Source organism: Trichechus manatus, unplaced genomic scaffold (genome assembly GCF_000243295.1).
Source record: "Trichechus manatus latirostris isolate Lorelei unplaced genomic scaffold, TriManLat1.0 scaffold00104, whole genome shotgun sequence".
Lineage (NCBI taxonomy): Eukaryota > Metazoa > Chordata > Mammalia > Sirenia > Trichechidae > Trichechus > Trichechus manatus.
This window is the reverse complement of record NW_004444040.1, coordinates 4156737-4173569: the sequence shown is the minus strand read 5'-3', so window position 1 is coordinate 4173569 and position 16833 is coordinate 4156737. Positions and strand designations below refer to the sequence as shown.

The following is a 16833-nucleotide window of genomic DNA, read 5'->3' as shown; positions in this document are numbered from 1 at the left end:
GCAGAACAAGGCAGTCAGGATTGAAATCCCTATGCCGGAAGTGCCTTTTATTTAAATTCCGGCAACTTGCAGGGCAGGAAAAATTCCTTAAAGTGCCCTTACCAAGGATCAGGACTCTGACTTGTATCCAGAACCAACTTTATCTGTGACAGGATAATAATCATAACAAAAACAGTGCTTGTTTTTTTTCCTATGGTAAATTTAGAGCTGTGATTCAATTCAGTAAGCATTCCTTGAGCACACACTACGTACAAGGCATTGTATTAGGCACAATGATTCTAAACACAGGACTTTATAGAGAAGACTCTGTAATTTCCATAGCACATTAGATATTTTTTTAATGTTAAAATAGAGCTCTCCTCCTAATTCTCCTATTTCTGGGATACGAGTGGGTATCAATGTCCCAGGCTATACCTCTTGCAGTACTCTAATAAATCATGGTGTTGGTTGTTGCAGGGTCCCCCTCCTGCTCCCCATATCTTGAGGAGCCACTCTACCTTCCACAGTAGTTCTTCCCTGTGCACACTTTTGAGCTGCAGCTTCTTCCTTCCATCAGATCCCATCTTCCTTAGCCTTTGAGGTAAATGACAAATATTTCCAATTCTCCCCTCTCCTGGACACTGATAGGATTGCACTTCCTGTCTCCCTTGTGGAAATGGGTCATGCAACTAGTCTGGGCAATGAGCTGTGAGTAGAAGTGATGAGCGTCACTTCCAGGGCAGGATAATTTAACTCCCAGTGTGAGGCCCTCCAGAATTCTCTTCTTTCCTCTACACGGCAACAGCAACATTTGAGATGGTGGCTGCTCTGTCAGCCTAGATCCCTGGGTGACCAGCCCTTCTAATAACCCAAAATGGACATGTGGCATGAGTGAGAAATAAACCTGCATAGTTTTAAACCACTGGGATGTGAGGGTTGTTTGTTACCAGGGCATAACTTAGTCTCTCCCGAATGATGTAGCCTTTCAAGGATGCTCAGAATTTCTGGCCCACAGTAAGCATCCCTTCTTCTTTTCCAGGAGCTATAGATAAAGACAGAGATAGAGGTAGGAGCCTCTGGGTGGCACAAATGATTAAGCACTCAGCTACTAACTGAATGGTTGAAGGTTCAAATCTACTCAAAGGCACCTTGGAAGAAAGGCCTAGCAATCTATTTCTAAAAGATCACAGCCATGAAAACCCTGTGGAGCACAGTTCTACTTTACACACATGCAGTGGCCATGAGTCAGCATCGACTTTATTTTTTTTTAATAGATATAGATATACAGACATAGATATAATTTTTTCTTGTTATTTCTTAGAGTTTGAGGTGGGAGAAAGAGGCTGGAATGTGTGCCCTAGCAGCCACCTTGATCCAAGCTCTGCATATAAATGATCGAAATACAAAAGTATATGGAGGTTGCAGTTTTAAGAAATCTCACAGTTTGAATCTGGATAAGCAGTTGTCCCTTGGTATCCGCGGGGGATTGGTTCCAGGACCCCCTATGAATACCAAAATCTGCAGATGCTCAAATCCCTTATATAAAACGGAGCGGTAGTTTTCTTTGTTTTTCTACACAGCACAGGAATGTGCAGTGTTTTCCTCTGAAGTGGAATAGTGATGGTCAGCCAAGGTTAGGGTGGACGTGAGGCGCTGGATCAAGGCAGGCATTCTGAACGACAAGGACACGTGGACCTCCCACCACAGGCTGCCCTCGAGCCAGGGGTCCTTCAGGTAGGAGGCCCTGGGTGACTCTGGAGTGCTGGGTCCTGGGCCTGCCAACTTTGTTCTCACCTTCTGGACCAGGACCTCTGCGTAAACATGCTCCTGCCAGATCCTTGGTCAGATCAAGAAGAACCTGAGTTTAAGTTTGAGGCCCCATTCCTGGTGTCCTCACTTGTCCAAGTTGTATCGGGTTGCTGTTGCCAGAAGTAATTCCTGAATATCCCAGAGATATCAGTGATGTTCATGAGTGGCAAAGTCTTTATAAAGTGGCTTATCAAACAAATTTAGACATGCCTACAGTCAAATCTTACTCCCTGAAACATATAATTTTATATTATCATCATGGTACTCCTCTGAATAATCTGTCTACTGTGTGTGAGCCACTGTGCTGGATACTTTACAAACATTTTCCTTAATCCTCACATCAGTCCTGGAAGACAGGTATAATTATCTCTATTTTACAGATGAAAAAACTGAAGCTCAGAACATTTTCTTAGGCCCATAACTAATAAGTGGTTAAATCTGAGGTTTGAATTCAAATCTGATTGCAAAGTCTATGCTCTTTCTTTTAGAAGATGCCAGATGCTAAAAAAAAAGAACTCCATTTCTATATTTATCCACTTTTGTCTCTCATCACGTACTCAAGATTATATTTGGATACTGGAAGGTCTTAGGAACAGCACATGATGCTGTTACATTCATTACCTAATCCCCCTTCCCAAAACCATGTTTTAGATTTTATCTGTTGGTCCTCAGCTCCATCCCACCGTTCCATGCTCTCCTCTGCATTGCAGGGAGCTGGAACATGAAAACTACCTTTCCTAGGTTCTCTTGCCATCTGGTTTCCACTGATGTTTTACCAACATTGAAGAAAGGGGAAAGAAAAGACATTTTCTCTGATGTGGCTCCTGCAGTGATGGTGGCAGGCAACTGTAGGCCCCTGCAGCATCAGGGGTCCCAGCAGCTGCAGTGGCCCCAGCAGCTCAGCAGCAAGCGAAGGCTTGTTTCCAGCCCAAGGGCAGTGGCAGCTTCTTGAACTCTAGGTAACACTCCTTTCTCACTTATGCTCCTACAGTCCTTCCAACATCATGGCAACCAGCTCAACATCCCTGAAATACTTAGAGTGGTTTCTGTTCTCCTGACTGAACACTGATCAATACACCATACATGACCCAGAGTGCAGGCAGAAATTCAAAGGAAGGTGATAAACCTACTTACTCTTCTTTTCTTCCTTCCTTCCCTCCTTTCCTTCCTCCCTCCCCTTCTTGTTTCCCTCCCTCTCTCCTATCTTCTCTCCTTCGTTTCTTTCCTTCTCTCATCAAGAAGGGTGGTTTTTTTTTTTAATTGCATCATACATTGTTAAATGAAAGAAAGCTTCCTGTCATTACTTTGAGCAAAAAAAGAATCCAGAGCTCTGTTTTTGTTTTTATTCCCAGTTCTTCTTAATATGCTAAAAGACACTTGTAATTCTTCTGGTTTTCTTGGCTAGTTGCAAATAACTTCAACTTCTCATGCCTGTTGAAGGTTGAATTAATATATGAAAAGTGATATGCAGAATTACAGTCTAAAACTGAGACAGACCAAGTATCCTTCAACTCACCTCCCATGTTCTAACTCACCCTACAAATGTTTACTGAGTGCCTCCACGTAACTAACACCATGCCACCTCCTTAGTGGATGAAATCTGGAAATAGATCAGAATGACATAAACAGCTTTGGGTAGTGGTGAGAATTGTGGCCGCAATCTCATGGTACGAAAGATATTTACTTTCCACCATTCTATGTGGTAGCACCAGGCATAGTCTTAAATATAGTGCTTACTGAATGAATAAAAAGCAAGAAATAGACAGCAACGTGAGTGTTTGCTTTTTAGGATAAGCAATGTATGTATCAAACATGTCAATGTATCAAGAAAATACTCATTTATAACATTATGTAATTCTAAAATTGTTTTTGTTAATTTCTGAATCCTATTAAATCCTATTTTTGCTCAGGCTGCTGTTGTCTTGGGATGGTCGTAAGGGGTTATCACATAATCCATATTCATTCATGATGTCCAAGTTTGAGAGAGAACATATTTCAATCAACTCATTCTTTGAAGGAAGAAATCACATATCCCTACACTTGGCCACAAAGATCAAGGATCTCATCTTAGCAAAGTAACTCAAATTTCTATTTAGGGAATTGTTTGAGAATCTACAGGCAGAGATAAAGCCATGGGAAAAGGTAGGGAACTCTTTAGATATACCATGAAAGGAAAAATTCCAAGAGAACCACCTTAAATTACAATTGAGCAGTTATCTGTTTCTTATTATGAGTATTGCTCTATACCTTCTTATCAGTACCTGTGGTCAACAGGTCAATTAAAAAAATAACTTTAAACTCTACAGGTAATTTTGTGAGTGTTCACAATAAGAAAACTCTGGAGTCTAGTAAAAACAGTTATAAAAATGTTTCCTCTAAGATCTGATTAAATTTTATGTTATTCTTCTGCCTAGCAAATGTAAAATAACATGCACATTTCTATTCCTTAAGTACTATTTTTAGCATCACCCAGAATGTAATAGCTTCTTCAAAAGCTAATCTTTTCATAGAGAATTCTGACACAGGAAAAGTAGACATTTGCTCTTTCCTCAAATAGATGGTCTTTTCTTCAATGAATTTGTTCAGTTCTCTTTGTTGCAGTTATGAAATTTAACACTGCCTCATTTTGTCCCCTCTTATTTTGTCTGCATATTTGAGTTTCTCAACTTGACTATCAACAATTTAAGTACAAGAATCATGTGTTTCCATAGTTTACATCGCCCTTGATATACAGCATGGACCTTGGTGAAAAGCCAACAATCAAAAAATGGTTTCATTTGGCTGAACTGACAGCTAACAAACATTCTACACAATATGTTCTCACAGACATAGCTCCAGTTAAAACCAAAGCCAAACCCATTGTCATCGAGTGGATTCCAACTCACAACGACCCGATAGGACAGAGCAGAACTACCCCATAGGGTTTCCAAGGCTGTAATCTTTACGGAAGCAGACCGCCACATCGTTCTCCTACGGTGGAGCTGGAAGGTTTGAACCACCGACCTTTGGTTAGCAGCAGAGCACTTTAACAACTGCACCACCAGGGCTCCTTTGGGATTCTCCATTATAAGATTATTTGTAGAGACTGCATAGGAGCGCCTTCAAACAGAAACCAAAATACTGTGTAGATGAGAAGGCATCTGTTGACAAATCTACACACTTACAATGAGGAAATTATATGTCAATAGGATTAGATAATTTGCCTAAAACTATACCCAAAGTTAACAGAAGCCAAATGCTAGGAAGTAATTCTACACATACTTTAGGTCAGTGTTAATCACAATAAATTTCTATAGGGCTCTGTCCCAGTAGAAATCACTTTTTTGCCCAGAACTGAGCAAAACAAGGAAGTAGAAGGTCTGGTCTTCTCCAGAAAGGAACTCAACAAAGCAGAAGAAATGGAAATTAAACCCAGTAGAAACACTCGTTAGAATCGCAGCAGTTGTAATGGCAGCTAAACTTTACGAAGTATACTAAGCTCTGGGTGCCTCACTCCATCCTCACGACAACCTTATGAAGCAGGCACTATTTTTCAGCTGAGGAAACCAAGCAAAGCAAAACGCAACAACTTGCCCAAGGTCAGAAAGCTAGTAGGTACAGAACCAAGGTCAAACCCAGACCACTCTGGCTCTAGAACCAAAAATAAGAACGTACAATATGATTTTCTAAAAAGTAAGGGGAACATTTCAAATCAGACAGAAAAGGATGCAAATAAATAAATGGTATTAAGACAACTGACTCCCATTTGGAAAATATAAAACTATCGCCCTGCCTCACATCTTACACCAGGTTTTTGTGTGAACATAACTTTTCATTTCTCTGGGATAAATCTCAAGAGTGAAACTGCTGGGTCATATAGTAATTGCATGTTTAGTTTTACAAGAAACTTGCTAACTATTTTCCAAAGTAGGTGAACCATTTTACATTTCCACCAGCAAAGTATAAGCAATCCAGTTTCTCTGCATCCTCACCAGCACTTGGTTTCGTCATTGTCGTTTATTTTAGCCATTCTGATAGGTAACTCACTACGGTTTTAATTTATATTTCGCTGATGACCAGTGATGTTGAACATTTTTCATGCGCTTATTTGCCATCTGAATATCCTCTTCAGAGAAAAATCGCTTCAGGTCTTTTGCTCATTTTCCAACTGGATTGTTTATTTATTTTTTTTTTTGTTGTTGTTGTTAGGTGATGTCAAGTCAGTTCCAACCCATAGCAACCTCATGTAAAACAGAATGAAACATTGCCTGGTTCTGTGCCATCCTAACAATAGTAGGTATGTTTGAACCCGTTGTGGCAGCCACCAGGTCAATCCATTTCGTTGAAGGTCTTCCTCTTTTTCGCTGACCCTCTACTTTACCAAGCATGATGTCCTTCTCCAGGGATTGGTCCCTCTTGATAAAATGTCCAAAGTAAGCGAAACAAAGTCTCACCATCCTCACTTCTAAGGAGCATTCTGCCTATGCTTCTTCCAAGACAGATCTGTTCATTCTTCTGGCAGTCCACGGTATATTCAATATTCTTCACCAACACCATAATTCAAAGCATCAGTTCTTCTTCACTCTTCCTTATTCATTGTCCAGCTTTCCCATGTGTATGAGGCGACTGAAAACACCCTGGCTTGGGTCAGGTGTACCTTAGTCCTCAAAGTGACATCTTTGCTTTTTAACACCTTAAAGAGGTCTTTTGCAGCAGATTTGCCCAATGTAATACGTCCTTGATTTCCTGACTGCTGTTTCCATGGGCATTGCTTGTGGATCCAAGTAAAAATAAAATCCTTGACAACTTCAGTATATTCTCCATTTATCATGATGTTGCTTCTTGGTTCAGTTGTGAGGATTTTTGTTTTCTTTATGTTAAGGTGTATCCCTACTAAAGGCTGTAGTCTTTGCCCTTCATCAGTAAGTGCTGCAAGCCCTCTTCCACTTCTAGCAAGCAAGGTTGTGTCATCTGCATAACGCAGGTTGTTAATGAGTCTTCCTCCAATCAATCCTGATACCCCATTCTTCTTCATATAGTCCAGCTTCTTGGATTATTTGCTCAGCGTACAGATTGAATGAGTATGGTGAAAGGATACAACCCTGGTGCACACTTTTTCCAATTTTAAACCACACAGTATCCCTCCTTTTTTGGTTTACAGTTGCGTTTTGAGAGTTCTTTATATAGTTTCAATACTAGTCCTTTGTTGACTATGTGATTTGCAAATATTTCATCCCAGTCTGTAGCCTGTCTTTTCATCCTCTTCACATGGCGTTTCAGAGAGCAAAAGGTTTTAGTTTTGAAGAGGTCCAATTTATCAATTTTCTGGCAGTTGTATTTTTCAGTTCTATCATTTCCATTTCCTTCTTTTTTATAACTTCTATTTCTTTACAGAGATATTCTATTTTTTATTTGTTTCAAGATAATTTGTAATTGATTGTTGAAATATTTCTATGATGGCTGCTTTAAAATCCATGTCAGATAATTCCACCATCTGATTCATCTTGGTGTTGGCATCAATTGACTACCTTTTTTCAATTTAGCTGTGAATTTCAGCTCTTACCATGACAGATGGTCTTTGGTTGTATCCTGGATATTTTGCCTATTGTGTTAGGAGATGCTGGGTCCTACTTAAATCTTTTATTTTAGCAGGCAGTCACTGTTTGGATTTAGCACACAGGTCCTGGACTACTTTTGTGGGCTATGGTTCCAATGACAGTTAAATTTTCTGAGCCTTTGCTGTGTTACTTTGGTCTGTTTGGTTACCTGGTGTCACAGGTGCTCCCTCTAGTCCCTGCTGGTGTTGCCTGAGAAGGTGAAAGACTTTCTCCCAGGCCAGGCCTCCAGGTGTCTCTGGGTCGGGGAGAGGTATCTCAGGCCCACGGGGAGGAGGAGGCTTCCCAGGCTGGGCTGCTTGTTGTGGTGGGACCCCTTTTGCCCGTGCCCTGTGACTCTGAGTGGGGGAGGAGAATTTCAGGTCCATGGGGCAAAGAGGCTTCCCAGGCTGAGGCCCTTTTTGTAGCTGAGTCCCTCTTCCTTGTAGCCCCTGGTCACGTTGCTATCACTTGGCCGGGGAGGGGAGTCTCAGGCCCAGTGGGGAAGGAGACACTTCCCTTGGCTACTTATTGTTAGTGGTGCTCCCTATAGATCCCCCTTGCTGGAGGGGCTGAGCTTTCCTGGTGATGTTGGATGGACTCCCATTCAATCCTTGGGAGAAATGAGCCTACCTGGGCCACCTTCTGTTGCTAGATTGGGGCTCTGGATGCACTGGGTCTGGGTCACCTTCTTTGTTGGGTGAGAAGAAGATGCCATGCCCTTGTGGGGCCCCAAGCCAGTTTACCTTCTCTTACCACTTCTCAGAGTTCTCCTTTGGTTGCCTCTTGTGTTTCCAGGGTTTATAGTTGTACTTAGTAGGGAGCAGTAAGGAGAAATGGGTCGATGCCATCTTGTCAGACTAGAAGTTCCAAAAGATTTTTTAAAATCTCATTATGACCCTTTGATGCTGCTGTAAATTCATCAAATAAAGAAAAAGTAAATCCTTTGGTCTTATGTTTGCAAAAGGAAAAAAAGGACAACTTTTTTCCGGCAAATGTGCAAAGAAAAATCAAACATCACTCTTTACATTTGCGTTCTCACCTGCAATCAACCAAGCAGGACAAATGAAAAAGCTCTCCCCAAACTACATAATGCACATGCGGTAACTACATTTAACAGCGGTGGCCTTCACAAGGTTACCTTTGCAGATTTCAACTGAATAAAGTAACAACTTTTAGTTTTTACTCTAGTAGGCGCAAAACCCTGGAAGCACACACGACAAAGGCTTAACATATCCGGTGCATTTCAACTCTTTTTCTCAGTAATGTTCAGGAATGTGTAAAAGCGGTCACTAGAGGGCAGTAGTCTCAAACCCTGCCCATAGCAAGACATTGCCTGATGCCAACCCATAGCCACTATGACTCAGGACAGCTGTTTTTACTGGCCAAAAACAAGAGGCATTATTTTAACCCATTCTCCCCTCAAACTCTATTTCTAAGATGGTGGTGACCCATGGGTAACTTCCTCATCTTTTTATTTATACTATACCTAAACACCCCCTAATATTATTCAAGAGTTCTTTGTAAAAAAAAAAAATTCTGGGCATAAAAATTACTACCGAATATACTGTAAAGAAATGAGGCTAATCTTTCATTTTTACAATTTATTTAAATTTGCTACTCAATTGCATTACTTCGTAAACAGGAAAAAAAAAAACAAAATGCTATGAAATATGATAGCAATACAGTTTTCTTAAGATAGTATCTTTAAAAGCAATCTTTAGGAGTATCCTAAATCCCATGCACTGTTGCTAAAGAAATATTTGCTGCATAAATGTATTGAAGAAACAGCTCCACTAAGAACATACTTTCTTCAGGACAGAGAAATGCAGTGATAAATATTCTACCCTCAGTTGCATTGTATTTCTTCACAGCTGTTCATTTCTCTGTTTTCTTATCAAGGAAAAAAGTCAGGGATTTACAGAAAGACTAGTTCGGCCTAGTGCCTAGTGTGAAGACTTTCCAGATGAGAGTTAAGCAAATTTGTGTGGCTTAGGATAGAAACTTTCTCATCCCAGCGTATATATAAGATCAAGCAGAGCTTAAATTGGATGATAAAATTACAAATTGGGGAGCAAGGCACTGAGATAAATATTTTATATATGTTTTAAAAACTTACCATGTTCCGCTTCTGTGTTTTTTTCATTTATTCATTCAACAAGCCTTTACCGAGCACTTACTATGTGCCAGCAATGTACCCTTATTCTCTACCCACACATCAGAGTCTAGGCTTAGAAGAAGGCAGCTGTAAAGCACTACATGATCAGACTAGGCAGAGGGCAAAACGTGAACCCTGCCCCTCAGCATGGGGACCCAGGGATGAACAAAAAACCACTTACTCTGAAAAGCTATGTTGCAATCAACTGGGTTTTTATAACTTCAAATATGTTAGCAAAATCCAGCTCTATCAAGAACTCCAGGGAGACTGAGGGTTGGTAAGGGGCAGCCACTCAGCAGACAAAAAGCACAGCTTATTACTTCAAAGGGCAAACAGCCCAGAAGAAGAAGAGTTCTGGAGCCAGATGAGAAAGTTTCTTCTGGCGAGAAAAAGTTATCAAGGGTTTCATTCATTCTAGCCAACAGAGTTAAAACTGCTGACTTGTTTTCTTCCCTTGGTTTTAGCCATAAGAAGTTGGCTCCTTCCCAGTGTGAGAAATTTCAGTGAGGAGGCAATGCCTTCTCTGTGACTAGTCTGCAGGTTGTCAGAGCTTCATCAACAATGGGAAGACCAGCGTGGAAAGGGCAGCTCAGTGGACACAAATCTAGTCAACTGAACTAGAAGTCATGGTTGTCCCTGAGAGGGTAGGGTGCTGACAGAAGTTTGAAGATACTCAGAGTTAGCAGAACGAAGCTAACAGGAACCTAAAGAGGTAACCGTGAATATTTAAGGCTTGAAACTTAATTGTTGTTCATTGTCGTCCAGTCAGTTCTGACTCATGGCGACCCCATGTGTTCAGAGTAGAACTGCTGCATAGGGTTTTCAAGGCATGACCTTGAAACAGGTAGCCACGCCTGCCTTCCAAGGCGCCTCTGGGTGGGTTCCAACAGCCAATCTTCTGGCTAGTAGTCCACCACTTAATGTAAAACTTAATACTTCATATCTAATAATACCTGGATGTTTGAATTTCTTTAAAGCCCTGCCTTTGACGTCAGTCTGACCCAGGTTTGAGTCCCAGGTGGTTTTGAGAAATAAAAGGAACAACGCATGTAAAATGCAGAGCATGGCACCTGGAGAATAAATGTGCAATAAACTATTACTCTTTCTGTCTTCCCTTAATCGTGTATAGTCTTTTCCTTACAAATACTTAACAATAAATGAACTAGTGATGGCGTATGTCTCACTATTTTAATCCAGTTGTTTCTTCATACTTAGGCAGACACAGCTGAGTGACAAGTTATGAACAAATGTTCACTTGGAGGAGCCCTTGGGGAAAGCTATCAGGTCAGACCATGAGGTCACTACTGTTCACCTGGACTGGGGAGATAAGTACCCTGTAGGTGTGGCTCACAACCAGAACACTGCCTGTTTCTCAACCAAAACTGGAGCTGCCAGCCAAGTACACAAAAGTAAACAAGTCTCTTCTCCAACAGCAGGTGTCCCTGAAACTCAAAAGGGAAAAGTGATGAGAACTGTCACAGAGGGCAAATAGCTTTCCTGGGCTTAAAAAAAAACTCTTAAACTGTTACATCTGTAATGACTGTTCAATGTTATTTAAAAATCAGCAGTTTTAATAAAGAACCCTTTTTATTTTTTAAAAAGGAATAGAAAAGTCACAGTTTAATGTAGTCTGCTCGGGGGATTACCCAAGATGTAGAAATTGCCAGCTTACTAAGTGACCTTGGGTGATTTTCTTCATTATCCTGATATTCAACTTCCCCATCTGGAAAATGAGAGGAGTAGATGAACGAGGTGGTTTTCAAACTCTCTTTGGCCCTGGCACCCTTCCTTCCGATGACTGCTTACATGGAAGCCCATGATGGAAATGAGCTGACATGGATAAGCAAGGATGGAGGGTCCCCCACAAGCTCATTACCTCACCCAACCCCGGCCCTGCAGCTCCTTAAGGGCTCCTTGGAGCACGGTTTGAAAACCACTGGCCCAGAGGCTGTAACGTTCTCTAGACACATAAACTAAACCAAACCAGCTGCCTTCAAGTTGATTCAGACTCGTGGTGACCTCATGTGGGTCAGAGTAGAACTATGCTCCATAACGTTTTCAATGGCTGATTTTTTGGAAGTAGATCACCAGGCCTTTCTTCTGAGATGCCTCTGGATATACACTTATGGTTTATCCTTCATTACTTGAGCCACACAATTAGGATACATTGCAGCCTTCCAACGGCAGCAGACAGAGCTCAAAACCCTGTTTTGGAGCTGAGAATTCCATCCAGATGGCAGAATCTGCGTAATTCAATTCTGGAAGAAGCAACAAAGGCAGAGATGCAGTGCCATGCAGTGAATGCCCCAAACCTTCCAGATAAAACCCACCAACTTGTTAGGCGATAGGAAGTACCAGATTTTGTTCTCAGTCATTTCTTAGAGAATTGGCTCAGTAGTCATTGTCCCCTTCTTTCCTTTCCTCACTGGACCATGGGTCCAGTTTAGGGGGTGCTGAATCACTGTCCCTGGGTAGTGCACACAGCCAAATGCTCGGTTGCTAACTGAAAGGCTGGCAGTTCACATCATCCACCCAGGGGCACCTCAGAAGAAAGGCCTGGCAGTCTACTTCCAAAAAATCAGCCACCGAAAACCCTATGGAGTACAGTTCTCCTCTGACACACATGGGGTCGCCATGAGTCAGACTCGGCTCGATGGCGACTGATGTTAGCACTAGGTTAAATACCACCTCATGTACCTGTGAAAGAAAACGTATTTAGTATTATTCAGATGTCTAAAATATCCCTGACTTGTTTTAGTTTTTACTACTTAAAAACACACACACACACACACACACATCTAAATCTCCACAATTATTATATAAATTATATTGCAAGTTTCTAGATTCAAGAGCTTACAATTGCTTTCTCATGGAAATAAAATTTTATGGAATTCCAAATAGATACTATATGAATTAAAGAAAGGAAAAAAAAAAAAGACAAGCATATTTATCAGATCTTAAATATTGAATTCCTTGGATGAAATGCCTAAATCCACAGGTTATAAAATGGCCTTTGAAGATTGGGATGTTGACAGATTCTGAAAGAAGAATAAGGGGATATTAAACCACTGTTTACTTTAAACACAGAGCTACCTGTCAGCTAGGACCTTTAATCATCAAAGCCTTACTGTATTTAACATTCACTCTGCTGTATACATTCAACCGAATTCCCCAACGACTGCTCAGAGACAAAAGTTCAAGTCTGAGGAAATGGCTGAGATTCCCATATCCGTATTGCAATGTCTAAGCAACAACTTCAGAGAAACTGTTTGTCCCAAATTAGAATGGATCTCGGGTGCACTCCAGGACAAAGGTTTCAGAGGGCCCTGACGAGATATGGCACACAAGCCACTCAAAGCTTATCAAGCTATAGCAGTACACACAGGAATGCCCTCTAGGAAACCTTTGTGGTCTGAGAGGTTTATACATGCTTGACTCAGCTCTTCCATTCTGTTTACTTGATGCTTCCCTTGAACCCAGGAGCAAAGGAGAAAAGGAAGCAAGTATCTAAGAAGCAGTCCCTGGGTGGTGCAAATGGTTAACACGCTTGGCTGCTAACTGAAAGGTTGGAAGTTCGAGTCTACCCAGAGGCACCTCAGAAGAAAGGCCTGGTGATCTACTTCCAAAAAATCAGCCACTGAAAACCCTATGGACCACAGTTCTACTGTGACATACACGAGGTTGCCATGAGTTGAAATCAACTCAGTGGCAACTGATTTTATATAAGAGGCAGGGAGTTAAGTCCACCAACAAGCAGGTACTCGGGACTAATTGATGGATTCAATTCAAGGGCCTCTGGAGGAGACTGGAGTTGACTAGGGAGGAGGGAGCACATTCCAAGGAGGGGAACGATGCAGCTAGGGCTTTAAGACTTGGCTCAGTGCAGAAACAGGCCCGACAGGCAACAGGCATAGCAGCCTGTGTTACTGTGTAATCAGATGCCAGCAGAGGCCTATATGCAGCTGGTGCGTACCAGTACAGTCTTACGAGCTGTTAAAATACTGCAACACTGCTATACTGGTTGTTAAATATTTCCAACAAATACCCAGACAGCAGATTACACCAAGCCTTCAAAAGGGGGACGTGGACTTAGCAAGAAAGAAGAAGTATACAACTACAGCTCACAGAGACTTAAACAGAGGAACAACATGCTGGAAAGGGTGTTTCAGGAAGATCTTTCTGGCTGCAGTGGGGCTGCTGCCTTATCTCACCAGCAACGGCAGAGGGAAAGGGGTTTCATACTCCTGTGCCTGGCATAGGTGAAAAGGTGCTGTTTACTCCACCAACACCTCATGAGGAGTGGCTGGCTGGTAACTTCAGCACAGGCAGGCTCTGTTTACTCAGAGATGTAGTCCAGTCTAACCTTCCTTGGCATCTTGTGGTTATTGTTAGCTGCCATCACATTAGCCCTGGACTCATGGTAACCCCACGAACGATGGGATTGAACCATTGTGATCCATAGAGTTTTCACTGGCTGATATTCAGAAGCAGATCGCCAGGCCTTTCTTCCCAGTCCCTCTCAGTCTAGACACTCCCCTGAAGCCTGTTTAGCATAACAGCAACATGCAAACCTCCACTGACGGATGGGTGGTGTCTGCACATAAGGTGCACTGGCCGGGAGTCGAACGCCAGTCTCCTTAACAGAGGATGAGAATTCTACTGCTGAACTGCCAAAGCCCTCATCTCCTTGGCATATCCTGACGGAAATGATCAAGGCTTTTGAGGTTTTTCTAAGATTCTTAACAACCTCAGTAAGTGCTTTTAAGTCTCATACCCCTCGCCACTAATGTCCTCTTCCGGGGCATGCAAGGTGGTATGGCAGTTGGGCACAAGAGATAAGGGCAGCAAAGTATCCATTCGATTTGGCTCCTGGGGGAGATAACTGGGATGTGAGCAAGGGCAGCCTTGGTCCAGGGGGTAGTGGGGAGGGACGTCACGTGCACCAGAATGAAGATGGATTGTAAGCAGAAAAGCAGACAGCACAAGTGCAGGCAATGCCTTCAAAAAGCCTAAAATTCAATTATCAGTTAAGGGTGCTGGCTGGATAGCATGCTGAACATAATTAATGCCACTGAACTGTAGAGGTGCGGATTGTTGAAATGGCAAATGTTTTGTTACCTATATATCTACCACAATTAAAAAAAAATCCTTGGGAGTATGTGATACCTATACATCTCCCTCTCATACTCTCCCGTCTTCTTATAAAAGTCCCCCGTGATTTGTGTTTTTTTCTATTGAAGTTAAATTCACATAATACAAAATTAAGCATTTTAATGTGTACAATTCAGTGGCATTTAATACATTCACACTGTTGTACAACCACCATTTCTACCTAGTTCCAAAACGTTTTCATTGCCCCAAAACAGGCCCCATACCCATTAGGCAGTCACTCCCTATTCCTTCCTCCCCGAGTCCCTGGTAGCCATCGATCTGTTTTCTGTCTCTGTGGATTTACCTATTCTGGATATTTCATATAAATGTAATAATACAACATGTGACCAACTCAGGGAACATCTAGCTCATTGGCATAACAGTTTATAAAGACAATGTTCTACATTCTACCTTGGTGAGTAGAGTCTGGGGTGTTAAAAGCCTGTGAGCAGCCATCTAAGATACTCCAATGGTCTCACCCCTTCGGGAGCAAGGCAGAATGAAGAAAACAAGATACAAGGGAAAGATTAGTCCAAAGGACTAATGGACCACAACTACCACGGCCTCCACCAGACTGAGTCCAGTACAACTAGATGGTGCCCAGCTACCACCACTGACTGCTCTGACAGAGATCACAACAGAGGGTCTCGGACAGAGCTGGAGAAAAATGTAGGACAAAATTCTAACTCAGAAAAAAAGACCAGACTTACTGGCCTGACAGAGACTGGAGAAACCCCGAGGGTATGGCCCCTGGACACCCTTTTAGCTCAGTAATGAAGTCACTCCCGAGGTTCACTCTTCAGCCAAAGATTGGACAGGCCCATAAAACAAAACAAGACTAATGGGGCACAACAGTCCAGGGACAAGGACTAGAAGGCAGGAGAGGACAGGAAAGCTGGTAATAGGGAACCCAAGGTGAGAAGGGAAAGTGTTGATGTGTTGTGGGGTTGTTAAACAATGTCATAAAACAATATGTATACTGTTTAACGAGAAAGATATTTGTTCTGTAAACCTTCATCTAAAGTACAATTAAAAAAAACAAAAAAAAAAACAGGATGTGACCAAGAAAAAAAAAAAAAAGCCTGGCTAGGAAAAGCAGGACAATGACAGCCCCATACCAAGGGGCAGCTGCAAGGTGAAGATGGGGAATCCTTCACAAAGATTAGGCTTGAGCCTGGGCCCACAGGCTTATAACCTAGCTTTTGCAGTGGTCCCTGCCACCTCCTAAAAGGCCAACTTTTCTTGCCACCACTCTTCCAGGGGTGGGAACTGCACCCAGACTCCGTTGGGGCCGCACTCCCCACTGACAAGTCACCTGCACACTGCCTGCCGCCTGCCTGGATTTCTGAGCACACTTGCTGTGTGACAGGGCTGTGCTCTGCTACCAGTGGGTTATCCCACTATATCATTATGGACCCCACTCCCTTGCCAGCTGTGTGCCTGGATTTTTACTGGCGATTTTGGCAATAAGGATGATATGACAGAATCCTGATTGTCAGCTCCTGGCTCCTATGTCAGGAGCTGTGGTAGAGCAGTGGTTAAGCACCCACCAGGTGCTCTGAGGGAGGAAGATGTGGCAGTCTGCTTCTGTAAGGTTCTACAGCCTTGGAGCCCTATGAGACAATTCTATCCTGTCCTGGAGGGTCATTATGAGTTGGAATCGACTTGATGGCAATGGGTTTGATTTTGGCTCCTACTTCACCCCTCAGCTGGGGGAGCCAGGTCCTGGGCTCACCCTTAGACCCTTCACTTCACTGTAAGCAACCTGCCATACCCTGCCAGTTCTTTAGATGGTCAACTATATTTTGAGCCAAGCATGAGCTACATGAACCCAGCCAACAGTGTGCCTCACCAAGTACGTTTTAGGGTGGGTACAGACCAATGTAGAGTGATCTTGAATGACTATCCAACTGAAAAGCTTTGATTTTATTCACAATTCACAAAAGATCAATATCCTAGCAACACACAACAGCAGCAAACAAACCAAGAACAGCAAGTTGGCTCGGGAACTAGACGTGTTAAGAATCTTAGATAGAAGGGCGGCAATCAGAACACCAACAGAAACCAAGGCAAAGGTAGGCATGTCTCTGAGCAAACAATAGATCCAGAGTTGTCTGAACAAGGTAAAAATGTCGAAAAAAGTCTGCTCAAGGGCCGAGGGGG

At 42.4% G+C, this 16833-nt stretch overlaps 1 protein-coding gene across 4 annotated transcripts in view; it reads right to left on the bottom strand.

The window, feature by feature from the left end:
* The window catches only part of SHLD1 (shieldin complex subunit 1), a 97536-nt gene that overhangs the window by 69082 nt on the left and 11621 nt on the right, over positions 1 to 16833 (bottom strand). Inside the window, exons 2-3 of one of the 4 annotated variants that reach the window (XM_023737545.1) lie at positions 11686 to 11777; positions 7870 to 9247 (exon numbers count right to left, since the gene is read on the bottom strand). The exons of 2 other annotated variants lie outside the window; for them this stretch is intronic. In XM_023737545.1, the coding sequence (XP_023593313.1) occupies positions 9230 to 9247; positions 11686 to 11777 (110 nt within the window). In that variant the 3' untranslated portion in view covers positions 7870 to 9229. Of the gene's footprint in view, positions 1 to 7869; positions 11243 to 11685; positions 11778 to 16833 lie in introns of those variants that run through there. One more of the 4 variants, XM_023737544.1, reaches the window with a different exon arrangement.